The 27,361-nt window shown below is 38.4% G+C and overlaps 1 protein-coding gene across 2 annotated transcripts in view; it reads right to left on the bottom strand.

The window, feature by feature from the left end:
• The window catches only part of KHDRBS2 (KH RNA binding domain containing, signal transduction associated 2), a 387,146-nt gene that overhangs the window by 221,892 nt on the left and 137,893 nt on the right, over nucleotides 1-27,361 (bottom strand). For both annotated transcript variants that reach the window (XM_070954715.1, XM_070954723.1), the window contains exon 3: nucleotides 14,667-14,783. In XM_070954715.1, the coding sequence (XP_070810816.1) occupies nucleotides 14,667-14,783 (117 nt within the window). The remainder of the gene's footprint in view (nucleotides 1-14,666; nucleotides 14,784-27,361) is intronic.

The raw sequence follows: 27,361 nt of genomic DNA, 5'->3' as shown, positions 1-27,361 counted from the left end.
TGCCAGGCTGATACCTTTCAGCCAAAGAGCCTGATAAGAAGGCAACTGATTATTTCTTTGTTGTTCACCAATAATTAGTGTTCTATGGTATTTTGTAATTTTACTGGAATTTTTGATACTGCTCTGTTTGAAATTTTCAAAATCCTAAATTTGTATAGGCAATGAACCTTAGATACATAGTCATCTTGGTCAATGTCTGGATTTTTTCCCATTTATAATTCAAAACTGAAAAGCAAAGGAAATTCAGTGGAAAGCTATAAGAAGACAAAGAAAAACATCACAGAAGTAAATGATTCACTACTGTGTGGAATTGAAACAAGTGTTGATCATATCTCTCAGCTTCCTGAAACCTGTTATCTGCAAGGAACAGGAACCAGGATGTCAAGGAGCAGCTGACTAAATTCACAGTCAAATAATCCGCTCACAATTAGCCCTTTCTTTTTTTCCATTGCACAGAAAGCCAGGAAGAGAAAGATACTGTAAATGAATAAATGGCAATGCAAATAGGATTTCTCAGACCGTGATCTGGGTTATTTGGATAATGGAGGGGTACCACGAAATGGGTTGCAACTGGTAAAAATGTATGTTGACAAAAGCTCTAATGTAAGAACTTTGACTTTAAAGGCTTGGGCACTGTAAAAGGAAATGGGAGTGGTGCCCTAATTGGACTTAGTAAAAAAAAAAAAATCAGAAATGAATATTGATGCATTATACCTATGGAATGCACTGTCTCAAAGTATAAAAAATAATTCATGTGAGTCTGAAATTTTAGTATTCAAAAGAAAATATGGTTACTATATGTGAGGAGTCCCATGACTGGGCTATTGTTTTTGATAAGTCTTTCATTATGCATGAAAGTATGAAGCCATGCAGAATTATAGATCAATCGATCGATCAATCAATCGATCGATAGGTAGGTAGGTAGGTGGATATAATATAGATATAATCTGTAATATAATTTCATAATTTCATTTATTATTTCATAATTTCATTTATCATTATTACACACACACATATCCCCATCTTTGATAACCATGCAATTCTGCTTGATAAGCTCCATATGCTTCCAATATAATAATGCATATCACATTAACATTATGAATGGAATTATGAATGGAAAAATCTTAGGATTTCTTTTTAAATCTTTCACTAAGAGCATTTAAAAATATCAAGCAAAAGTCCAACCTTAAGTGTTTTGACCAAAGATGTACTGAAGTAAGTACTGATAATGCTGCAAATTGTTGTAGATTTAGGAACAGTTTTGCTTGATCTGAGCTGCATTTCTGAAGGTGGAATGGATTCCATGTGATGATTAGAAGGCCTCAGAGGACAGATGGATTCTATTTTAGATACACTGCATTATCCTTGAAAGCTTAGATCCAATGATTTTCAGATTCCTGAAAAGAAGATAAGCTTTTTTCCTTAGCTAGGTAACTGTGAATGGAGGAAGCAGGAGTTCATCCTAAAGTCTTTTTTTAAAAAAAGCTTCCAGTGATGGCGACCCCCAACGTCTGGAGGCAAGTCCTTCCACTGATTAATTGTTCTAACTGTCAGGAATTTTTTTCCTTAGCTCTAGATTGATTCTCTCCTTGGTTAGTTTCCATCCATTGCTTCTTGTCCTGCCTTTAGGTGCTTTAGAAAATAGGTTGACACTCTCTTTTTTGTGGTAGTCCCTTAGATATTGAAAGACTGTTATTATGTCACTCTATCTATCTGCTATCATGTCACCTTCTTTTCATTAAACTAGACAATTCCTGCAACTGTTCTTCATATGTTTTATCCTCCAGTCCCCTAATCAATTTTGTTGCTTTTCTCTGTACTCTTTCTAGAGCCCCAACATCTTTTTCATATCATGGTGAGCAAAACTGGATTAAATATCTACTCCCACCTCCGGAAATTTTTCACATGAAGGAAAATTGGTTGGTAAATCATGTCTACAGATACAGATGTTATAAATGTTCATCCTCAAACATGGAGAATGCCAGGAGGATGAGACTGAATCCCATGGTTAAAGTCTATAGCGCTCAATAGGATTTACCACAAATCACGGGTAGGGTTGCTAATATTTGCTGCTCATCAGAAAACCTCTACTAATCCATTTAGTTTTTGCAAATAGAAAGAGAAAAATAGCTCAGTCGCAAAAAGATCTTTTCCCTAAAATAGACTGTGTTAAGTAAATCCATTTTCACCATAGTAGCAGCTTACATATTCTGCTGAGAGGAAGAGCCACTGAACTCAAAAGAAATTAAGCTAGAGTACGAACACAGAGGTTTATGCTTATTATGCTGACACGTTTCTATAATCTCTCTCTCTTGCAATATATTTTTGTGTGCACATATGTATGCAAGAGGGTTGTTTATGCACATGTTGCATGTATATCTATAAAATTAATTTTAATCAGTATTCATCAATTCAATTAAAATCACTTATTTAATTTTTCCCTAATATCTATCCATAATAATATCCATAATATAATATCCATAATACATCCATAATAATCTTTGTGGGGGAAAATTGCCAGGGTTGGTTTCAGCGTGAGAGATCAATTTTAGCTGACAAGGAAAGGAAACTGTAGAAAACTGTGGAAAATTCCACATAAGATTTTTGTTCAGGTTTACAATTTTCTGTCAAATCATTCTATCTGGGTGGCATTTGTATAAATTCAGAATCACCTTTCTTTGAATATCAGATGTCAGATATTCTAGTTGTGTTTAATACAACTATTATTCAAAAACCAAAGTCTTTAATACGTAGGCTCAGTGAAAACACAATACAAAGTTTCCTGTTCAGTCCCAATAGCCCTTCTACTGACAGCTAGTGCTATTTTTCTTTCATTTCCATACACTAAATACATTTTCTTTCATTTTCTTTGAGAAGCCATGGTAGGAATCAGCAATCAAAATTGCAGAAACATGCAATTTTCTACTCATCTGCCAAAGTCAGCTCTCTATCTTGGGTATTCTGCAATGTGACAGAGAGTAAGTTTCACAATGTTGAAAAGCACCATTGTTTAAATTCAGACAATGTTCTACTCTATAATGATGTTTGTGAATAAAAATTATACTATAAATAATAATGCTACTCTGAATATGTAAGGACATGGAATATTACTGTTCTATTGTTGGCCCTTTCTCTTATAAGACACTGCTTGGAAGGTTTTACATTATACAAATCATAAAAGTACAAGGCCAGAAGGGTCCTTGGAGGTCTTCTAGTCCAACCTCCTACCCAAGGTAATAGTCTTTATACCAGGGCTCCCCAAACATGGCAACTTTAAAACTTGTGGATTTCAACTCCCAGAATTCCCCAGCCAGCATTCTTATACCATCATGGACATGGAGTTAGGGGTGTGATGTACAATTCTTCACTGTCGATAATCAAGACAGTTTTTTATACAGGTATTTAACTATCTTTCTATTTAGTTATTTATTTGGTAAATTTATATACACAGCTGCCCACTCCATGGCCATGACTCTGAGTGACATACAAAGTTTAAAATGACAAAAAAAAAAAAAAAAAACCAACAAAACAACAAAAAACATAGCAACAAACCCATTAAAGAAACATTGAAAACAATAACAATCATTAAAAGCCCTGCAAAGAATTCTATGATTCTTCCAGACTTGTTCTCCTCAGTAATCTGTAAATACCTCAATTGACTTGAACAATGGAAGTAAATATCTATGTTCCTTGCGAGGAATGTGGTATTTTATGTAAGACTTAAGCTTACAAGCCACGGTGGCGCAGTGGTTAGAATGCAGGCTACTTCTGCTGACAGCTAGTTGCCTGCAATTTTGCAGTTCCAATCTCACCAGGCTCAAGGTTGACTCAGGCTTCCATCCTTCTGAGGTCGGTAAAAATGAACATCCAGATTGTTGGGGGCAATATGCACCAATATGCACTTAGAGAGGGCTGTAAAGCATGGTGAAGTGGTATATAAGTCTAAGTGCTATTGCTATTGCTACAAGAAGAGACTGTGACTTGACAGATATATAAACACTGACCAAGTCAGCATGAGAAATGAGATGTAAAATTGTTACAAAACAGAAAGAGGCTCAGAAATTAAATGTGGGGCTATACATATATGTGTAGAACCATATTTTCTTGCATTGTGGCCGAACTCAACCCAAGCAGAGGTTTTAGCATTCTGTGCAGGGGTGAAATCCAGCAGGTTCTGACAGGTTCTGGAGAACTGGTAGCGGAAATTTTGAGCAGTTCGGAGAACCGGTAGCGGAAATTTTGAGTAGTTAAGAGAACAGGCAAATACCACCTCTGAGTGGGGTGGGAATGGAGATTTTGCAATATCCTTCCCCCAGGAGTGGGAAGGGAATGGGGATTTTGCAATATCTTTCCCCTGGAGTGGAGTGGGAATGGAGATATTTTTTTTTTTTTGCAGTATCCTTTCCCTGCCATGCCCACCAAACCACGCCCACCAAGCCACATCCCACCCTCCAAGCCACGCCCACAGAACCGATAGTAAAAAAATTTGGATTTCACCACTGATTCTGTGAGAATGCAGTACACTGGCTGGTTGCACCAAGAGATGTTATCTTGCTTTACTGGGATCTTCCCAGGCCCAATCCAAGGGGGAGAGATGGAGGCTGCAACCTGTCTCCTCCCACCACCCCATGGATCAGCCAGTTCCGGTGACCAACTCATGACTAAGAGTTTCCAAATCAAGGCAGATGGGAGACTCTGCCATGCTTTACTGGGATCCGCCTTCCCCTCACTCCATCAACATGTCTCTTAGATGGTTAGTTCCACTGCTCTAATTATACATCAGAAAGTACTTCTTCCTAGGACTCCAGACAGATCCCATATAAGGGAGAGAAACTGGTGGATTTTTAATCACTACTGAGGAAATTCACTAATTGCTAAACCTTAAAGTGCCTGGCAATAAGCTATTAGGAGAACACTATTCATTGGCTCGTTAATAAGGTAAAATTGAGATTAGCTATATAACAGAAAAAAAACTATTCTATGGGTAGTCTTCAACTTATAATCACAACTGAGCCCAAAATTCCCATTTCTAAGTAAGACAGTTGTTAAATGAGTTTGGCTCTATTTTACGACTTTTGTTGCCATAGTTGTTAAGCGACTAATTGCAGTTCTTAAGTGAATCTGGCTTCCCCTTTGACTTTGCTTGTTGGAAGGTCACAAAAGGTGATCCCAAGGCACTGCAACCATTATAAATACATGTCAGTTGCCAAGCATCCAAATTCTGATCATGTGACCACAGGGATGCTGCAATGGTTCATGCGTGTGAAAAAATGACCATAAATCACTTTTTTCAGTGATGCTATGAACTTAGAACGGTCACTAAATGAATGATTGTAAGTTGAGGACTACTTATACTATATTTTATAATGCCTCTTGGACTAGGGGACAGCATGTTAAACAACTACTGGATGTGACTAGAGAGAGGAGAAGAGGGTAGAAGATTTGAATCAAGGTGCTCTCAGCTTATGGGTTAGTTCTGTTGAGTAAAGTAAATTTGATTATTGATAAAAGGGTTCAAAATCAGGAAATATGAACGGGATCTTCTGGAATGCAATGACTGCAATTGAAAATAGACAATGGGTATGTTGTTGGAAGACATGAAGGACTAGGTTAGAGTTTTGTGAAGGAAATCTAACTACAGGTAGGCCTTGAATTAAATCTAACTACAGGTAGGCCTTGAATTAAATCTAACTACAGGTAGGCCTTGAATTACAACCATTCATTTAGTGACTGTCTGAAGTTACAAAGGCATTGAAAAAGTGACTTATGACTGGTTTTCACACCGTTGCAGTATTCTCATGGTCATTTGATCAAAATGTGGGTGTTTGGCAACTGACATGTATTTATGACAGTTGAACTGTTCCAGGGTCATGTAATGTGATTATTATTTGTCACCCTCCCAGCTGGCTTCCGAAAAGCAAAGTCAATGGGGGAAACCATATTTGCTTAATGACTGAATGATTCACTTAACAACTGCAGTGATTCTTTTAACAACTATGGCAAAAAAGATAAAATGGGGTGCAACTCACTTAACAACTGTCCTGCTTAGTAATGTAAATTTTGGACTTATTGTGATCATAAGTCGAGGACTACCTGTAGTGGTTGACATGACTTGAAGACACATAATCAATTATTCAAAAAGTGGACAAGGGAATTAGCAATATTTCCCAGTTAGTACTCATTGTATTGTTGATGAGAAATTAACTATAAATAGTACATTAAATTATGTTAATAGATTTTAAAGATTGCATTAATGTGGCACACCTCAATTTTCCCTGTGTCTTCAGAAATGAAATGATAAGTCACACAAAGTTTTCCTGAGAAATACAGTGTTATATGAGAATATACCCAATTAACTGCAAGGAAGTTAATTTTTTCTCCTTATTTATAAATGACTACAAGCTGAAATAACCGACTTTCTTTAAAACTGTTACTGAAGAATGAAAAATTACTGCTGATTGTACCATAACTGTGCCAAGATGAAGTTCTAACTATAAAGATTTATTGATCCTGGTTAGATATATGAAGAAGGGATGTTACTGTACAATGGCAATCAATAAGAAAAATAATTTAGAGGCTAATCAATGACTGTGAATAAGGCAAGAGAACATTAATCCCTCATGGAGATATTACCAACACATATCTGGGTTACATATCTAAATTTCACTCACAGCTTCCCTATTATGTTAATCAAGAATCTGAATTGCAGAGGACTTGAAACTGCTGTTGGTTGGAGTTTGAAGGGTTTTTTTATATTACTATTCTATTTAATTGTCTGCACTGTAATTTAATGTAAGGCAGTCTCTGTAGTGGCAAGTGCAAAAATTTCTTGTAACACTAACCTATTAAGGCATATTAAAAGTATTTATCATGCTTCTCAGGAGTACAGATAAACACAGCACAGCGGAAGCTTTAACATAATTGCTCCAAATAATTCGAAATGGCCTTTTCTCCATTCATCCATATGAAAAAATTGGAAAACAACAGTAATAAGACAAAATACAGCAATATCAGAAATAAATGTTTGTGGAGTTCAGGGCAGATAAATGAGATATTCTGGACTATAAATTATGATTCTGCAGAAGTGTAGAAGGGGATAGCAATCAAGGGAAGAAAGATATTTCTCAGCTCCCTAGCCAACCAGCACCATAAAATGTCAACTGTTTATTCATATTTTTCTTTCTATTATTTCAGACTCCCTCCACTTCCATTACTTTACTTTATTTAAATTTCTGGTGTAGCTTTAATTAAGCCATTCTTCAGACACATACAGAATCTGGCGAGTCTAGAGGGCAAATATAAGAGAAGACACAAATTCTGTTTTCCTGTGTAGAATGGTTTTATTGTTTTATTAAAGAAACAAGAGTCTTCCAACTTCAAGTGAAAATGAAAGAATCTCTGTTATTGACAAGTTTCTTTGAGGTTTGACTTACTTTATATCTTTAATTCAATTAACTACAATGTAACTGGGAACATTTTTTTTTCATATTGCCTTTCTATAATATTGTCTTCACTGAAGATGTGCTTTGGGTGCAACAATTTACATTTGTTAAGAAGGAGACGGGTTAGACTGCAAAGTAAACTAACTCATACATAAACGCCAATATTTTATGACTAATGTTGAAAGTGATCATGGACAGGCTCGAATTTGACTTCAAATACTGGATTTTAGTGTCATGGAAGATAGTTGACTTGCCAAGAGGTCACTGTACACTAATTAGCAACCATTGTGACCAATTCATATGAAATCTGGCTACTATTCAAAAGCATTGTTTTATTTTATGTGACCATGATATTTATACACTTATACAGTTTAAGACTGCTCCCCTAGAAATATTGGTTTATGAATATGCTTAATTTTTAATAGTTGGGATCACCATGTGGCACTAATTAGATGGTTCTCAGGTAGGTGCTTTATCATCAGAATGAATGTTACTCCAAGACTGATATGTATTTGTAGAAATGCTCCTATTATTAATAGGAAAATATTTTGTACAGGTTGATAACACATTAAGAAATGTGTGTCTTTTATGTGACAGTCAAACTGCTAGATTTCCATTATCAAAATTATGATGTTAATATGAATCTTAGGGTTTTAACCTATATTATTTGCTTTACCTTTTGAACTGGAATTCAAAAGATCTTGTTCCCTTAATATCTTCAGAGGGACCTACTTCCTGTTTTACTTGTCAGGTTTCTTCCCCACATTAAAGCTGGAAGATTCATTTGGAACATATTCAGAAGGAAACTCAAGTTTGATTTGAATCCTCATGAGCAGCTGACATTATTTATCTATTTGTATCCCACCTGCATTATTTTTTACAATTAACTTGAGGTGGAGAGCATATCCAGCATATCTTATTCCCTCCTATTTTTCTCAAATCAACGGCCCTGTAGATGAGTTGGGCTATGAGAGAGCCACTGGCCCAGAAGTAACCCAGCCATCTTTCATGGCTAAAGTGGGACTTGAACTCACCATCTCCCACTTTCTAGCCCAGTGATTTAACCAATAGACCAACCTGATTCTCAAAATTATCAAATTCTACAGCCTTACCACTATTTAACATTCTCACTTAATTTAAGACTTATTCTATTTTGGGTCCAAATTATTCGAATCACTTTTTCTATACTCTTTCATCTTCTTCATACCCACTGATCCACTTATCACTTAATAGATAAATCTTTTTTCAATTTCTAGATCAGTTACCTATCAAAATGCTTCCTGTTTAACCTCAAATATGTAACAAAATATAGAGGAGCATAACTGTCAGTCACAGCTAGTATTTGATAGCAAGAATAATATTGCTCACTTGAGTAGATTAAAACAATTATTTATTTGCATATATCGGTACATGTATGTATTGAATGCCACATAATTACTAACCTAAGGTGTTACCTTGCAAAACACAGTTGCAAATATTATTGTGAATGATAGCAACCCTTGGAAAACACTATTCATGACACAAGTGTTTCCTAAGCAATGATGGCTATATATAATTCCAATTGTCATCAAATTTCACTTGTGTTTATGGTTTTAATTGCTTCCTTTCATCACATTCTCCCAGACTACTTGGAATCCTTTTGTGAAGAGATAAGGTGCAGGTAGAGAAGAAAGAAGAATAGGAAGAAGAGCTATTTAGTCACAGGACACTTAGACGCTTGTAACAGTTTTGCAGGGCCATTCTGGTCTGAAAATGACAAGCGTCATGCAGCGCAGGAGATGGGATGGAAGTGCCTACTAACAGAATATAACAGAATAACAGAGTTGGAAGGGACCTTGAAGATTTTCTAGTTCAACCCCCCTGATCAAGCAGGCAACCCTATATCATTTAAGACAAATGATTGTCTATTCACTTCTTAAAAACCTCCAGTGTTGAAGCACCCACAACTTCTGAAGGCAAGTCATTCCACTAACTGATTGTTCTCACTCCTAGGAAATTTCTCCTTAGTTATAGGTTGGTTGTCTCCTTGACTAGTTTCCATCCACTGCTTCTTGTTCTGCCTTCACTGCTTTGATGCTTTGCTATTATTTCAGTCTGTCCAAGGACTAGTGTTGATACTGGCTGCTCCCCCCCCTTATTTTAAAAAGGGTACAATTCTCTTCTGTTCCACCAGGCATGGTCCCATCAGTTAAACAAACTGCCGTGAGTTCATGAGCAAACTCTGCAATTTAGTCCCTAAAATGTTTGAATTACATTATTTAGAAAGGCATCAACATTTATACATCGATTCCCATATTGCTCATTTAGACTAAGGGAAAGAGACATTTTGCATTTCCCTTCAAATGTCCATCCTTTTTATGTATTTTTTCTAAAGACAATCCCTTTCTGTTCCACGCTGAACTGTCTGGATACCCTTTGTGGTAGCAGACAACAGGGTCAGTTCAAGGCCTTCTGTTGCTTGTGACAGAATAGCAAACAGGACACTCTTATCATTCAAGTCAAGCAGCTTAGCATCCAAGGTCACTCATGTTACTGTGCTGCATGGGGAGAAAAATCCCACAAATATCATCATCTTTATTCGTTGTTTTAGTAAAACTATAAGAACGACATAAAAAATAATTTGATGCTCCAATGTGGGACAGAAAATACGCTGACTTCTCTTTACCGAATGGGAAGGCTGGCTCTTAAGATGAATCTTCAGTTGACATTATATGACATGCTTCTCATGAATAAATCAGTTGGTGAACACAGGTGGATGGATCTATTCTTTTTGATAAGGCTTCTCTCCAACTTCATTCATTTCAAAAGTCTCTAGAGTCAAATTTGGCGATCTGTGAACATTCTAAGTTTGGAACGGCCTTTTTGTTTTCTTGTAAAGAACCAATGTGTGACTTGCACAAGTCAGGTGGAGATTGATTCTGACCTTTGTACAACACTATAGCCCAGGTTTTACTCATAACCTATTAGCAAGAGAGAAGGGCATATCCATGCTTATAACATAATTTTAGCTTTAAAAGTCCAAGAATTTTCCAATGGATTGTACTCAAACATCATCAACCCAGCTAGAGATACCCCTTGACTTACAACCATTTGTTTAGTGACCATTTGAAGCGACAATGGCACTGAAAAAAGTGACTTATGACCATTTTTTACACATGACCATTGCAGCATCCCCATGGTCACATTATCAAAATTTGGATGTTTGGCAACTGGTTCATTTTTATGATAGTTTCCTGGGGTCTTGTGATCACTTTTTTGCAACCTTCCAAGGTTTCCAACAAGCAAAGTCAACAGGGGAGCCAGATTCACTTAACCACCATGTTACTAATTTAACAATTGCTGTGATTCACTTAACAACTGTGGCAAGCAAGCTGATCAAATGAAGCAAAATTCACTGGAAATGGAAATTTTGGGCTCAATTGTGGTCGGAAACTGAGAATTACCTGTACTTCATCTATCCATTATTCTTTACATTTGTTTCCTATTTTATCAGAAATTCAGGGAAGTGTTTATGTCTCTTCCCTCTTCCAATTATATCCCTAATAATTTGGAGAGCAACAATTGGGCTAAATTTACTATCAGATGTTGAATGAGGGTTGAATTTAGATGTCCCAAGTTCTAATTCCATGCTCTAACTTCTACACTACAGTCCCCATTTTTATCTTATTTGAAGTTGGTTGTTTTTCCTATGAATTGTTAAACAATCATCATCAGTCCTTCAGATGATTAACAAAATCATTACTTGCCTGGATTATTTTTTCCCTTCCTTTTTTTCCTTGTATATCGTTCAGGAATTTGAGGACACAAAATCAAGCCAAAATAAGGAAAGAAATTACCAACAAATCATGCATTTCTATAGCACATTATAGGAAAAAGATGTATTTGACTTGAAGAGAAACCAGAGTATTGTAGCAAATTACAGTAAACCACAGTTGGATTTAGTAAACCAGCATTTACTAAAGATAAACCATTTTATTCACTGCTTCCATGCAAATACCACACTAAACCAAAAACCATACACATCCCATTATGGCTTATGTGAACCAGTCATCATGGCTAAATGCTATGTATATATCTACTACTCACTATGAGTTAGTCAACAACAATAGTTCAAAAAGTCATCATTTAGCTTTGGATCTATGCCAGGACCAATATTTACTTTACATTTTCGGAGTTGGCCCAAGATGTTTTCTTGCCTGTGCAGACAATAGGACAGTATTTTTTACTACACTAAATAGCAGCGTTTCAGTCAAAGAACAGGGAAGCAAATGACACAAATTCATTTCTCATATAATTGGTCAGTATTTACTCACTACACCACCAAATTGCTAGCCTTTCCATAGCAGCCGGAGCTGGAGATGACCAGTCTACTTTATTTGCCTTTTTATAATGCAGTCCTCACTTTATAAATGTTGACTGGGTGAATTTGCAAACACCTATCCCAGGGGTCTGTAAGCTTAAACACTCAAAGAACCATTTGGACCCGTTTCCCACTGAAAAGAAAACACTGGGAGCCACAAAACCCTTCCCGTGCCTGAATATTTCTTGAGCAGCCACAAAACTAGCATATGTAGTTGAATTAAACATTCTGTTTTCTTCTGAAAGTTTTCTTTTCTTGGATTTATCCATGGTTGGCCTACCGGGGGTTGAAAAGCTCAATAAATCATGTGCTGGTGGGTGTCGCACATTGGCGGTTGTGGCGCATGTTTTGAGTGACAGGGAGCTGCAGCAGAGGGGTGAAAGAGCCACATGCGGCTCCAGAGTTGCAGGTTGCTGACCCCTGACCTATCCATTTACAGTAACAATACTACACAGCATGTCTCATTATGTTAATACATGTCTCAGTGTGTACAAACACACACATAAACACATACAGCTACACTATATATCCACATAGGCTCAGACACACAGAGGTCTCTGTTTTGGAAAAAAAATGGCAATTCTGGATCATGCTGTAGCAGGAAGTAGACGTTAATGATTCACTTCTCTCCCTGTCTCTTAAGGCAATTGTTATATCTCCTATTATGATGTTTTAACTGCTGAGATAAATGACAAGGTTGACAGAAAGATAGAAAGGAACCACTACAATGTCAGTAATAACTGAGTGGAAGAGATAAACATGCCAGGCCTGATATGTAACAATCCAAATGAGTGAGTAGAATTAATAAACAAATATGAGACCTGGTTCTGCATTAAGATACGTTGCCATCACCTTGTACAAAAGCCACAATTGAGTAGCAATATAATGGAAGGAATAGGTGGGAAAGCCCAGGGGGGTAAATAACCAGGCTGAGGCAGAAAGACAGGAGTAAACAAAGGACAACATTATTCTTCTTGAGAAGCTACTTCTGTTCAGCTTTTCTCCTTCCATAAAAGGGGAAAACTAAGCTATTTATATGAACTAAGATCTCTATAATGAATGTACTTACTTTTCTTTCTTCCACATCATCATTTTCCCTTTTGTGTCATTGTCATGGCAGAACTAAGGAACTAATGTATCGATCTGAAAACTATATTGAGTAATTTAGTGCAGGATAGATAGATAGATAGATAGATAGATAGATAGATAGATGATAGATAGATATTGCGTTGCTTTAAATTTGATTGAGAAGAGATGCTGTACAGATACTCCTCAACCGAAAACCACAATTGGGACCAGAGCACCTGTCATTAAGCAACATGGTTGCTAAGTGAGTTGTGCCCAATTTTACAATCTTTTTTGTTGTATTGTTAAGGAAATCATGTGGTTGTTAAGCAAATCCATCTTTCCCCATTGACTTTGTGTGTCAGAAACCCTCCCCCTGAGAATGTTGCAAGTGGCACTCCCAAAACCCCGAGACACTGCAATTGTTATACATACATTCCAGTTGCCAAGCTTTTTGATCAAGTGATTATGGGAACACCATTGTTAAATAAATAGCAATAAGTCAAGGGTAACCTGTAATTCAGGCTTCTGACTATTCTGAAGTACCTTGATGCAACTGAACCTGAAGAAAATTTTCAGGCTGATACTATCTACTATAAATTTCAAGAAGTTTTAATACAGTTCCAGTTTGAAAGCATACAAATGCAAGTAGATGAATAGTACCACTTCAGTGGGAAGATACCTTGGTGTATAGTCATTCTGGGCACATGACCTTGGAAGTGTCTTCAGACAATGCTGGCTCCCTCAGGTAGGAAATGGAGATAGGTACTACCTCTTAGAGTCGGACAGTGGAAAGCTTTACCTTTTGCCTATAATTTATTTCATCTAATAGGAATTCTAAAAGCACACCTGCAAGACCAGTAAGATCTTATACAGCTTGTGTTGTGCACTAACAATAATAGTACAGGTACGCAGCACAAAAACATCATTTATTGGAAACTGTGCATATTTTGGGGTCCTTCCATTTTATCTTCACAGCATCCTGTAAATTGGGTTAAAGTGAGTGATGTGGCCTGTCGGCCGCCGGCCCCTCCAACAGCCAAATCAGATGAGGAGGAGGCATGGGAGTCAGGATCAGCATCAAGGCAACCTGAGAGCTCCAAGGGGGAAGTGGGAATGGAGTTGTCACACACACACACACACACACACACACACACACAGAGAGAGAGAGAGAGAGAGAGAGAGAGAGAGAGAGAGAGAAAGGGGGGGGAGCCTGGGCCGGCCTTCAGCCCTCAGATGGACAGTCAACAACTCTCAGGTCTGGAGATGGCTGGTGAGGAAAAGGAGGAACAGTTGGGTCCAGTGCCTGAAGGCAGAGGAGAGGAGAGCAGTGGAAATCTGTGGGCCAATCCTTGGGAAGGAAGAGCCACTACTGCTAGCGAAGCCCCACCCTAGCTCTGGTGATAAAAGGCAGGGGGCAGAGATAAATAGATGTGGCGGACAACTATTCATCTCCCTGCCAGACAGACTTGTTAGCCTGCTGTGTGAGAGAGACTTTTTACCAGGGCACTCCCAATAAAGGAATTGTTGATTAATTACTGAGGGTTTGTTGTGTTTGGAGAGCTGGGTTAGAACAGTGAGTCATAATGAAGGCACCATGGTATCTAATGAGTGTCAAGGGCAGATGAGCATACAACCCTTCATTTCCCTGGTCTCTGTGTAGCCCACTAACCACAATACTGGTGGTCATAATTTCTATACCGATTTCATTTTAAAAGATATAATCTTCCAAGAATAATATTTTGAACTGTTTTCATCTTCGTTTGGTAAGATTGGAAATTAAGACTTGGGTACAATACCTTGGCTTTGTCTCTCATCGAACCTTTACCAAGGATAGACATTTTTGCACCTGTTTCCTCTTGTAATCTTTTTAAGGAATTTCCTCTTGGACCAAGGAGTTTCCCCACAAAATTAAACTAGAAAATAAAGAGAAAAGAAGGGATAAATATTAGAAAATATTTCCTTTTTGAAGTGCAGTAACAGAGAAATCCTGACCAAGAAGAGAAGATCCAGAAGTATCATTTCTCTGCAATCCCAAATCAACTGTATTTTTCTTATTCATCTCATAGCTATCCTACCTCATTGTAATGACTCAACTGTCTACACTAGTGATAGCTAACCTTTTCCAGACCGAGTGCCCAAAGCATGTGCATATGCAAACCCCAAAAATGCAAAGCACGTGCGTCCCCGCGCATATGCCCTGCCCCGTGCATGCACATGGGCCACACACATGTGCTGTGCCCCCTGTGCATGTGCACACGTCCCCGCATGCACTACACCCCCCATAAATGCGAGCACCCCCCCACATGCATCCCACCCCTGCATGCGTTAACCCCCCACGCACACATGTGCTCCATCCCCTGACAGAGACCAGAAGACCAGCTGGCTGGTGGAAGGTGCGCACGCATGCGCGGCAGAGCTGAGCTGGGGCGACGGCTCGCGTGCCCATAGAGAGGGCACTGCATGCCACCTCTGACATGTGTGCCATAGGATCGCTGTCACTGGTCTACACAATATAAAAAAATAATTAAAGCATTCACTATAAATTGCAAAACCTGTGCACAATATAATGATACAATAAAACAAAATAAGAGAAAAATATAAACGAAAGATGGCACAATCCATCATCTCAATAGAATGCTCTCTAAAATAGCTCATTTTTGAACATCCTCCTGAATAATGTTAGAGAGGGGACTAATCTGATCTCTGCTTGGAGGCTGATGCCTCCTCATTTCTCAAAACAATGGGTAATCCAAGGAGTTTCTCTCTAGAACATCTAGTTCAGGGCTGTCAAAATCTGGGTCCATGGGCCAGATGCGTCACGCGCTGGCCACCTTAGTGAAGGGGAAAAAACTCCCGATACATCACGTGATGCCACTGTGACGCCGTGAGTTTGACAATCCTAATCTAGTTGGACGATTCTATAGATATGCAAAGTGGCAAGGAGGAGCGTAATCTTTCCTTAATAATATCTGGACATGTCTATCACTTTGCAAATTATTTTCAAAGGCACTCACAAGTAAACTAAAAGCATATCATCATAAGCATACCACTTATCTTTATATTACCAACTAATAGAGATATGTACAAATTGCTTAATATACTGTATAAAAACACCTTTCTCTTATAAATGTTTGTTACCCCCAACATATTTACAGTTAGTTAATGAAACATGACATAATGAAACATATCCAACAATATATCAATAGCACATGTCTGTCTGTCTATCTGTCAGTCTATTATCTGTCATCTATTTATCTATCTGTCAATCTATCATATCCAACAATATGATATCAATAGTACATGTCTATCTGTTTATCTATCTGTCTATCTACAGTATCTGTCAATCTATCTGTCTGTCTGTCTGTCTGTCATCTATTTGTCAATCTATCTCTCATCTATACAAGGGGAGCTCAACCATCCACATTGCGCACATCAGCTTTGGCCTTGAGCGTCTCTGCAGCAGAGTGGAGGTAGTCCTCGACTTACAAACAGTTCATTTAGTGACCATTCAAAGTTAACAGCACTGAAAAAAGTGACTTATGACTCTTTTTCACAGTTACAATCTTTGCAGTGTCACCATGATCATGTGATCAAAATTCAGATGTTTGGCAATTGATTCATATTTATGACTGTTGCTGTGTCACAAGGTCATGTGATCCCCTTTTGTGACCTTTTGACCAGCAAAATCAATAGGGAAGCCAGATTCACTTAACAACTTGGTTATTAACTTATCAACAGCAGTGATTCACTTAAACAACTGAGGCAAGAAAGGTCATAAAATGGGGGAAAATTCATTTAAATAAAGTCTCACTTAACAACAGAAATTTGGGGCTCAATTGTGGTCGTAAGTCGTGGATGAGCTGTATGCTGCTCCAGTGTAGGGTGTATCTGCACATGTGAAACAAGTTGATATTGCCGTCAATGAAGCAGTATGCTTAGTGACAGATTGTCTCAAATCTACACCAATTGAGAAAATATATCCTCTCACTGGCATTGCCCCCTCTAAGGTCAGGAGAGAAGTAGCAGCAGATGCCAAGAGAACTTAAGCAAGAGAAAGTTCCTCAACATCCTCTGAATGGACATATACCCCAAGCCCGCCAACACAGATCTAGGGACAGCTTTGTGGCAAGAATAAACATTCTTGAGGGTACATACAAACAAAATAGAATTAAAAGATGGAGGAAGGAAACAATTGAGCAGGGAATAACATTAAAGGAAGATATGGCTGAAGGATCTGACCTCCCTTATACTACCCTGTTTCCCCCAAAATAAGACATCCTCTGATAATAAGCCCAATCAGGCTTTTGAGCGCATGGCAATAAAGTCAAGCACTTATTTCAGGGTTCAAAAAATATAAGACAGGGTCTTATTTTCAGGGAAAACATGGTACTTGGAGATCTCTGAATAGGTTGAGATTGGAATGTCTAAATAGAAGCTCTTAGCGGATAACAACAAACTATGTGAATGTGGTGAGACACAGAGCCTGGCCCATCTGCTGGTATGTCGGCTACTACCAGAAATATATACCAATAATGATTTATTTTTGGCCAACGACAAAGCCAAGAAGGTGGCTTCATTCTGGCAGTTTAAAGTTTGATCCAGACATGGAAGAAGAAGCATCTATTATCTATCTACAAGATCATTTTATTTTTCAAAAATATTAACTGTTATTATACCAGGCTTTCAGTGAAATAATCAAAATCCAGACTTCCTTTTAAACAGCAGTTTTAAAGCAGCCGAAGGAGGAAATATCAAAGGTCATTTCTATTAATTGATTTGCCATTCTCTATTTACTGACACAGCTTGAGCTGAACCATCTTCATTTCTGGGCTGAAGTCACCATTCCCATCATTCTCAGCCAGCGGGCCCAATCAGAGAGGCATAGAATATCAAGATTAGCAAACCACCCACTAAGGCCCAGTGATGGGATTCAAATTTTTTTACTACCAGTTCTGTGGGCGTGGCTTGGTGGGCATGGCATGGCTTGGTGGGCATGGCTTGGTGGGAGTGGCAGGGGAAGGATACTATAAAATCTCCATTCCCTCCCCACTCCAGGGGAAGGTTACTGAAAAATCCCCATTTCCTCCTGATCAGCTAGGACTCGGGAGGCAGAGAATAGATGGGGGTGTGGCCAGTCAGTGGTGGTATTTACCGGTTCTCCGAACTACTCAAAATTTCTGCTACCGGTTCTCCAGAACTGGTCAGAACCTGCTGAATACCACCTCTGCTATGGCCTACTGCAGGAAACTCCTACCATGCCTCCAGGCTACAGAAATCCATCATTTCTTGAAACAATTTGTGGCACAGTTGAACAATTATTACCATTAGTTAGTTTTTCTTGATATTCAACCAAAACCTACTTCCCTTTAATTTAAGCCCATTCTTTTCGTCGTGATTTATAGCAACTTCAGGAGGGCCATCAATTCCCTCACTCCTAGCATAAATAAAACTGGAAATATCTATGTGACAGATCATGAATTATTGCTCCACAACAAACGGTTCTTTCTCTTCTGCTCACCTGCCAAAAGCTGGCAGGAAATTTTTACTGACGGACTTTCGACTTGCAGTGCTAACTCCCGGAGTGTGCTAGAGGAAATTCAAATTCTTCACAAGCTCTTCAGGCTACAGAAGGAATCAATAGCCCCCTCTTGTCTTCTCTTAGATAGCTGAGAATTTCAGTCTGTCTGTTTTTGGTATGAATGTCACTTAAATTCAAATATTTCCTCATTAACTACAGGTAGTCTTTCACTTACAGCAGTTCATTTAGTGACCATTTGAAGTTACAATGGCACTGAAGAAAGGTGACTTATGACCATTATTTTCATATTTATGACCATTGTAGCATCCCCATGGTCATGTGATCAAAATTTGACTGCTTGGCAACTGCCATGTATTTAGAATGGTTGCAGTGTCCCACTGCCATGTGATTCCTTTTGCGACCGTCTGAAAAGCAAAGTCAATGGGGAAGACAGATTCACTTAACAGCCATGCTACTAATTTCACAACTGCAGTGATTCACTTAACATGTTTGGCAAGAAAAGCTGTAATATGGGGCAAAAATCATTTAACAACTGTCTCGCTTAGCAATAGGGCTCAGTTGTGGTTGTAAGTCAAAGACTACTTATAGTTTGAAATAATATGTGTCTTCTAAAAGAATCAGTTGTAGGAGAAAGTTAAAAAAAAATGTTCATCCTCCTTTCAATGCTGTACAGATAATTTTTTAAAAAGTCATTGGAAAAAAAAAATTCAGCAAAGTTCCATGAGCAGTTTTAGTTCATTCGCATCTTTCAGAGCTCTTTCTCCGATGTCAATTCGACTTTCATAAAAGCTTTCTTCAAAAGAATTGTTCTACCAAAATTTGTGGGGTGTTTATGATTTTTATAATGCAGACATCAATCACACTGTAGTGATGTAGAATTAAGAAATAAAGAAACTAGCACCATTTAATTTTAAGCCAATGTGGAGATTGTTATAATGCAAAGTCTATCAATGGTTTTATGAAACATTTTTAATTACCTGATCAGCTTGTATTATGTATTATATATAACCTGGATGACACTCAAATTGGAAGAAACTTAATTATTTCAAAAATTGTATATCAAAATCTAATTATAGGATGCACTATAATTCATTGGAATTTTGTTATCATTAATAGCAATTATAATTAAGGCAGTACTTACATAGTGATTTGCATGTTCATAACGCAATGCAAACATTAATTTTCTTATTCAAGTCAGACCTATATTCAAAAGAAACTACTTATTTTAATTTTACTGATGTGCTCTTGCTCATTAGCATATCTTTAAAGAGGCCATATTAATTTGCAAGCAGCTCTGTTTCAACAGAGACAGCTTAAAAACTTACAATTTCCCCAAAACTGTGAGGAAATGGGTTGAAAGTGCTGGTGTTTCTTTGCAATGTTACAATTATTGGAAGTGGGAATAAGTCTTGCATCTCAGAAGGCTTTCAGTCTTACTACACATCAGCTATCTCAATTAATCAAGTATTCCTGGAAGAAGTATGTTCCCCTTTGATATTCAGGGGTCAGTAATTACTTTCTTCAAGGGCCATTGCCTGATCTTAACTGTAGATCTTGCAGAATACAATGATACGGATAATAACAGGAATATAATAATAATAACAAAGCAAAGATAGTACTAATCATGATAGGCATCTTGGATGCAATGCCAAAATAACTGGAGCACCAGTTGAACACCATCGGTATTGACAAAATCACTATCGATTAATCACAAAAGGCAGCTTTACTTTACAGCTTACATCCTTTCACCATCAAACACCAACATCTGTCCATCCCACCTTCTTCGGAAGGATTTGATAGATGGGTAAAAATGCCAACTCCAGTCTAAACATCTGTCTGACTGTGACCAACCCTAATACCGTAATAATAAATGATAAAGATTGTGTTGACCGATTATGTTTAGCTTTAAATTCAGTATGGATAGTTGAGTTTTGCTCCACAATGTTATCAATTCACTGGAATATATTATTTTTATATATTTTGATATGTTATATCAAATATATGTTATATATTTTGATATGTTAGATCCACATATTCAAACCTGCTGTTCAAAAGAATGATTTACCAGATGAGGTTTTTCTGTCTCTCTGGAAGAGAAAGAAAAATGGAGAACATGACACCATAGAAATGATCCATGATAGGATCAAAATACAACTTCAACATTAACACATATCGTGGTAAGCTGGTTCATGCAATTTCTTCTTGCTTGTTGGTTGTTAATTGAATATATTAGATTATTCTATGAAAGTCGTAGCATATGACTTATCCTTGTATCTGTAGAGTTGTAAAAGGTCCATTCTGATGTGTTATTATCAGGGTTATTATCAGTTGTGAAATTCAAATTATTTACTATCAGTTCTGTGGCATGGCTTGGTGGGCGTGGTGTGGCTTGGTGGGCATGGCAAGAGAAGGATACTGCAAAATCTCCATTCCCTCCCCACTCCTGAGGGAAGGATATTGCGAAATCTCCATTCCCATCCCACTCTGGGACCAGCCAGAGGTGGTATTTGCTGGTTCTCCAAACTACTCAACATTTCCGCTACCGGTTCTCTGAATTACTCAAAATTTCCACTACTGGTTCTCCAGAACCTCACCCCTGGTTATTATAGTATGTACCATGTTGAGCTTTCTTGATCAAAGATGGAAATTAAATATAATAAGTGTGTCCATATGTCCGTGTGTATAATGAATTCCTGGTGTCTTTTTGGCAGCAATTCAGAAATGGTTTACCATTGTCTTCTTCCAAAACAATGTTTTTTGACTTCCTAGTCCGGTCTGCACCTTTGGCATTTGCTAATATTGTCCTGTTTGAATATTAGTTATGTCTTATTTGATTTTTTGAGATCTGCCAAAGTAGCCAAGTGTAATACCACCTAGCTGTGTGGGGATAGTCACACATACATATACACATACTAGACGAAAATTGTGTTCCTATGTCTCTCCCTATTTACATTTTTTGCATTGCAAGTAGAAAATTGTAAGTGGTTCCTTGACTGAAAATTTGTTCCCTTTTGAGTGGTGGTGTTGAGGGTAATGCATATTTTATATCACAAAAGATTTCCCTAGTGAATAGGTACTAGAACATGTCTTCTTGCAATAAAAGGAAGCAAATTGTTTTGTGCGTTTTATATAGATTCACTGCACTGAACAGAACAAAACTTCATCTAAAATATCTTCACATCAGTTTAAACGAAGCTTTTACCAAAGCTTATATCAAAATATGCTTAGAATTGCTTTTGGTGAAATACATGTATTTTAATGGGCCTTTCTGAAAGGTGAGACAAATAAATTCTGATTTATAAGAGTAAAGTTAGACTCTTTGGTAGCGTCTTCTCTAGAAGCAATTATTTCTTCAGTTGCCTGCTTCATCATTTCCAAATATCTTCCATAGTGGAAAAAAACACATATGGGCATTTTAAAGGCTTTACTTTCAAACAACAACAACTGCAAACGTTCAGACTAAGATCCTCATAATCTGTAGAAATAATGACATAAACACTTGATCTTAGGTACTTTTGTCTTTCTCAGCAAAGTTTGCTTTTTTTTTTCTTTCTTGTAATCATCAGCCCTTTAATCTACCATCTGGTTCAATATTCCCCCCCCCCCCCCCCCAGAAATGGACTGTCTTTAGAGTTCCATATGGAGCCTTTCAAAGATGAAACTTGTGATTCTCTATTGTCAGCAAAGGCAGCCAGGCTTTGAAATGATACGTTACATTTGTCTGTCTTCTGGGACACATTATTTGCAACGATCATCAGACAAGGATTGCCTTTGTCAAAAACTTTGATGGACTTGTGTGGTTTCCATTTATTTTATTTTTTTTTTGAAACAAACTGGAATTCAAAGAAGAAATTACCCTTAAAGAACCATTGCTTTTTACTTCATTGCTCAAAGCCCAAACTTTTGGGTTTTTTTTTTTTTTCAATTTACCTTTAAGCCCCCCTTAGAGTACTTCTTGAATGCGGCAGCTCTCTAGGTGAGCTGGATGTTTATTCCCATAATCTCAAGGCAGCATATCCCAAAAAAAAAAAAATGTGTTGACTGGCAACTGTGAGAATTGTAGTCCAACACATCTCAAGGGCAACCGGTTGGAGAAAGCTGCTGCGTGACCAAAGTTTATTTATAAGCAGCTTCTTCGAGATGCAATCCCATAGCAGCATGGGAATGGTGAATTATGCAAAGCTATGAGTGGTGCCAAGGAGATCAAGTAAGAGGGGTTTTCGCATTCTGCCAGGCACGTCTTCTACCTCTTTCTACTCTACTTCTAGGGTGTTTTTAAAGTCGGAAAGGCTCATGCAACTGGCATTATCTGCCTCACTGTAAGAAGCATCAGAGTTCCTGACTGCTTGAGAATGCAACATCCACACAGCATCCAGGCAACTGTGAAGAGACTCAGAAAAAATGATTAGCACTTGGCCACTTTCAGTGTTTCGAGCTTAGGAACAAGGAAATTGGGAGTTCTAGGTCTCCCTTAGGCATGAAACGTGGCTGTTGTTGTGAAGAATAATAGAAGGCAGGAGTATTAGGTATATTGATGCCTTGAGCTGAATATATATATATATATATTACTGATAAAGAAATAAAGGGAGACTGGTATAGATCTATTTCAAGCTTCTTAGCTCTCATCAGCCAGCCTTACCCTTACTTGGATTCGAACCTGGGCTGCCTGCATGTTAGGCAGTTGTATTAACCACTGAGCCACAGGTTCTCCTCCCTTCATCAGCCTGAGCCAGGGGAAAGATTAAGTGTTTTACCGAGACACCTGGTCTACTCCAACATATGGATTAATACAACTTCCTAACGTGCAGGCAGCCCAGGTTCGAATCCAAGCAAGGGTAAGGCTGGCTGATGAGAGCTAAGAAGCTTGAAATAGATCTATACCAGTCTCCCTTTATTTCTTTATCAGTAAAATATATTTGGTATTAAAAAAAATGGTTTGTTGTGGATGCAACTGCTTGAGGGCTCCTGGGTTGGAGCTGAAAGGCAAAAGAGAGCAGAATGCTCTCTCCCACATGTTGGAGTAGACCAGGTGTCTCGGTAAAACACTATATATATATATTTGTTTTCTTTCCTTTTCGTAGGCTTCGTATGTGTATTTCTCTTTAGCCAGGTTCTTCCTACGTAAACCAAGATTTTTATGCAGCCCTAGTTCAGTGAAATCACAATCCACTAATTTCTAGGCTTTTTTTTCTGGCAGCCAGCAAACACTCTGCTGCCCATTGGGAGACTAAGGAGACTAAGATAGATCTATTTTGGACTTATAAGTCCTCATCAGTTAGCCATACCCTCATCCCATGTATCCTCCCTGTAAAGGTCCCTGTATAAGTCCGAAATAGATCTATATATATATAAAGAGAGAGAGGGAGAGAGGGAGGGAGGGAGGGAGGGGGAGAGAGAGAGAGAAGGAGAGAGAGAGAGAGAGAGAGAGAGAGAGAGAGAGAGAGAGAGAGAGAGAGAGAGAGAGAGAGAGAGAGAGAAAACATAGACACATTAAACCAATACTGGAGAGAAACAAAGGCTGGAAAAATTCTGATTCCCCCCCCCACACACACACACACAAATGATGCTTATGTAGCCTGTAATTGAGTTAATCTGCGCTGCCCTCCAGATTCCTTGCAACCCGCTCAACAAATCTGCATTCATTTCCATAGCTGAATTGAAATAAATTATTCATTATGAAAATGGATTTTTCCAGCTAGAAATAATATTTATTTCATTATTACTCTGCCATTAAGGAGCAACATGCATACTTAAGACCCCATTCAGCACAAGGCTACAGTGAGGAGTAATACATGCTTTCCTTTGTATGCATAGCCATTTAATAGACATTTTAGACATTTTTTTCTTCTTCACTCCTCGGTGATCAGGGTTCCCTTCCCACCTTTAAGGGGAGGGAAGGAGAGTGGGGAGGAATCGCGAATCTTACTCTGATAACCGATGATTGCAGTAAAAAGCAGTCTAATTTGCTTTTATATAATATTAGTCAGAGGGGGAAAGCACTGAGAAGCTGCCACAGAAGGATAATTACAGGTTTGCGATGCTGTATTGGAAGAGATTCATTATAAATATGAAAGAAAGAAAAAAGCAAGTTTTTTTTTGTGTCATAAACACAATGGTGCTACAGTGACAACTGTATCTGTTTCAGAAAGATGCATAGTATTAAAATGAGGAGTATTCCATTCACTAATACGTTGCAGATTTACATAAACCCTGTCTGGAATACCTATTAAATATTCTTTTTTTTTGAGGGGTGGGGTGGGGGGAATGGGAGAAAAGATGAAAGAGGGAACAAATTTACTTCTTTCTTTCATTTTTTAAAAATTATTTGAGGAAGAGGAGCCCTGCAGCTGTGGAGGCTATTGTTTGTTTCTTCAAAATGCTTTGTTTTAATGGACAGTTTAGAGCAGTGTTTCTCAACCTTGGTAGCTTGAAGATGGGTAGACTTCAACTCCCAGAATCCCCCAGCCAGCGCTGCTGGCTGGGGGATTCTGGGAGTTGAAGTCCACTCATCTTCAAGCTACCAAGGTTGAGAAACACTGGTTTAGAGAAAAATGCCAGTCTTAGCAAAAGGACACCATTTATTTTTGTGGTAGCTATTATCCCACTTCTCAAATACCAAGTAGGATCAATGTTGTCAATCCTGCTTTTCCATCTCTTTCTCCTTGCTTGTCCATAGTTATTCTATGGGATTTTCTTCCCATCTCTGCTCATCTTTTCTTCATGCTTTGCCATATCACACATCTGTTTTAAGTAGCCACTTCCACTTGGACCTTCAACTGTTGCTTGGGCGCTGAGTAACTGGCACATGGGAGTAGCTGAAGAGGGAGATGTGACAGCAAAGGCCAGGTGCCTTATAGAATAGCATATTTATACAGATAGTCCTTGACTTTCAAGAGTTCATTTAGTGACTGTTCAAAGTTACAACAGCACAAATAATAGTGTGCCGTTTTTCACCCTTACAACCATTGTGGCATTCCTGTGGTCATGTGATCAAAATTCAAACGCTTGGCAACTGGTTCATATTCATGATGATTGCACTGTCCTGAGGTCATATGATCAGCTTTTGCGACCTTCTGACAAGCAAAGTCAATGGGGAAGCCAGATTCACTTAACATCCATGTTACTAAACAACTGCAGCAAGAAAATGGGGCAAAACTCACTTAACAAATGTTTCACTTAGCAATACAAATATTGGGCTCAGTTATGGTCGTAACTCGAGGACTACCTGTATAAGGTAAGGAAATTAGGACAAGATGTCATCCTTCCTCGGTTGCATGGATTGGGCAGAACCCCTTAGCAACACACATTTTTCTCAAGAAGAGAGTGAAAAGTGGTAGATTTCGAGGAGGAGAAGGAGGAGGAGGAGGAGGAGGAGGAGGAGGAGGAGGAGGAGGAGGAGGAGGAGGAGGAGGAGGAGGAGGAAGAGGAGAAGAAGAAGAAGAAGAAGAAGAAGAAGAAGAAGAAGAAGAAGAAGAAGAAGAAGAAGAAGAAGAAGAAGAAGAAGAAGAAGTAGTAGTGCTGATTAAATTTGAAGTAGGAAGCCACACAAGTCTGAAGAAGGATATGGAGACGGATGATTAGGAGGAAGGATAGGCTCTGTAAAATGCAGAAGATACTGGAGGAGGTTGTTACTTGCATGGTGTGGATTTCTTTTGTGAGGATGGGTGGGAAAAGGCAAAACATCAAAGTATGGGCAATTTGCTTTGAAAGTGTGATGTGTATGGATGTGTTGTGTACAATTATAAAAGGAATTGGGAAGAAAGCATATTGCTGAATCCAGTCCATTTTTCAGGCTAAGGATTCAAATTAAAACATCCCTGAAAAAACTGGCTCTGTATCTATGTCATCCCTTGCCTTGGAGGGTTCCTCCATTGAAGGGGAGAAAGAAGCAGAAAATCAGATTGTGCCTGCAGATGCATACCTTCTAATGGAACTGGCCAAGGACTGGGCAGCTTATCTTAATGGATGACACACACACACACACACATAAGTAGACGCACAAACATTCCAAAAATGAGAATTCTCCTGAGGCTGTACCATCTTTCACAATATCTTCCAGAATAGACATATGCGCTGGCAGTATATCTACATAAAAGCTGTTACACCTTTTGCTGCTGATGAAGAGGGATCCAACAGGGAGACACAATCAGCCTCTGAGCTGTCTTTTGAGTTGCAAGGCTTTTGCATTGCAAAACAGTTCAAATGTCTCCTCAAGGTGAGGAGACCACACATTTGACCCTGAGAGGGTCTTTGGTGTCACCTGGCATATAGGCCTATTGGGTATATGCTGATCTTTAAATGTTTGATTTGATAGCCTCTTGGGTAGTCCTTTTCGCCTGGTGATTCAGATTTGTTTCTGAGCATCATTATCTTATAATGAAACAAACAAGCAAACAAACAAAAACAGGAAAAGGAAATCCTGGGAGTGAGTCAAAAGCAATATAATTAATATTGCTGGGAAAGACATTTTAAACACGATCATATAACGGCTGATGATATTATATGAGCATGAAAAAAGGTGACCAGTGTCAATCACATAATGCGTGAATGTGGAAGAAACCTGAACTGATTCTCTTTTCCATTCTGACAACTTCCAGGATCGAGGCTTTAAGCCAAGGAATCAACCCTGGCTGTTCTTTGAAAGGACAGATATTGAAACTGAAGCTCAAACACTTTGGCCACCTAATGAGAAGAGAGGACTCCTTGGAAAAGACCCTGATGTTGGGAAAGACTGAAGGCAAAAAGGGAAGGGGATAGCAGAGGATGAGATGGTTAGACAGTGTCACTGACGCAATGAACATGAATTTGGGCAAAGTTTAGGAGACAGCGGAGAACAAGGGGTACTGGTGTGCTATGGTCCATGGTCGGAAGGAGTCAGCCATGACTTAGCAAGTAAACAACAATAACAAAACAACAACCAAGGAAACTGATTAACTGAATAGGCAATTAGGT

Source organism: Pituophis catenifer, unplaced genomic scaffold (genome assembly GCF_029215685.1).
Source record: "Pituophis catenifer annectens isolate HBS135680 unplaced genomic scaffold, rPitCat1.0.hap2 SCAF_1, whole genome shotgun sequence".
NCBI lineage: Eukaryota > Metazoa > Chordata > Lepidosauria > Squamata > Colubridae > Pituophis > Pituophis catenifer.
This window is presented reverse-complemented; position numbering and strand designations above follow the sequence as displayed.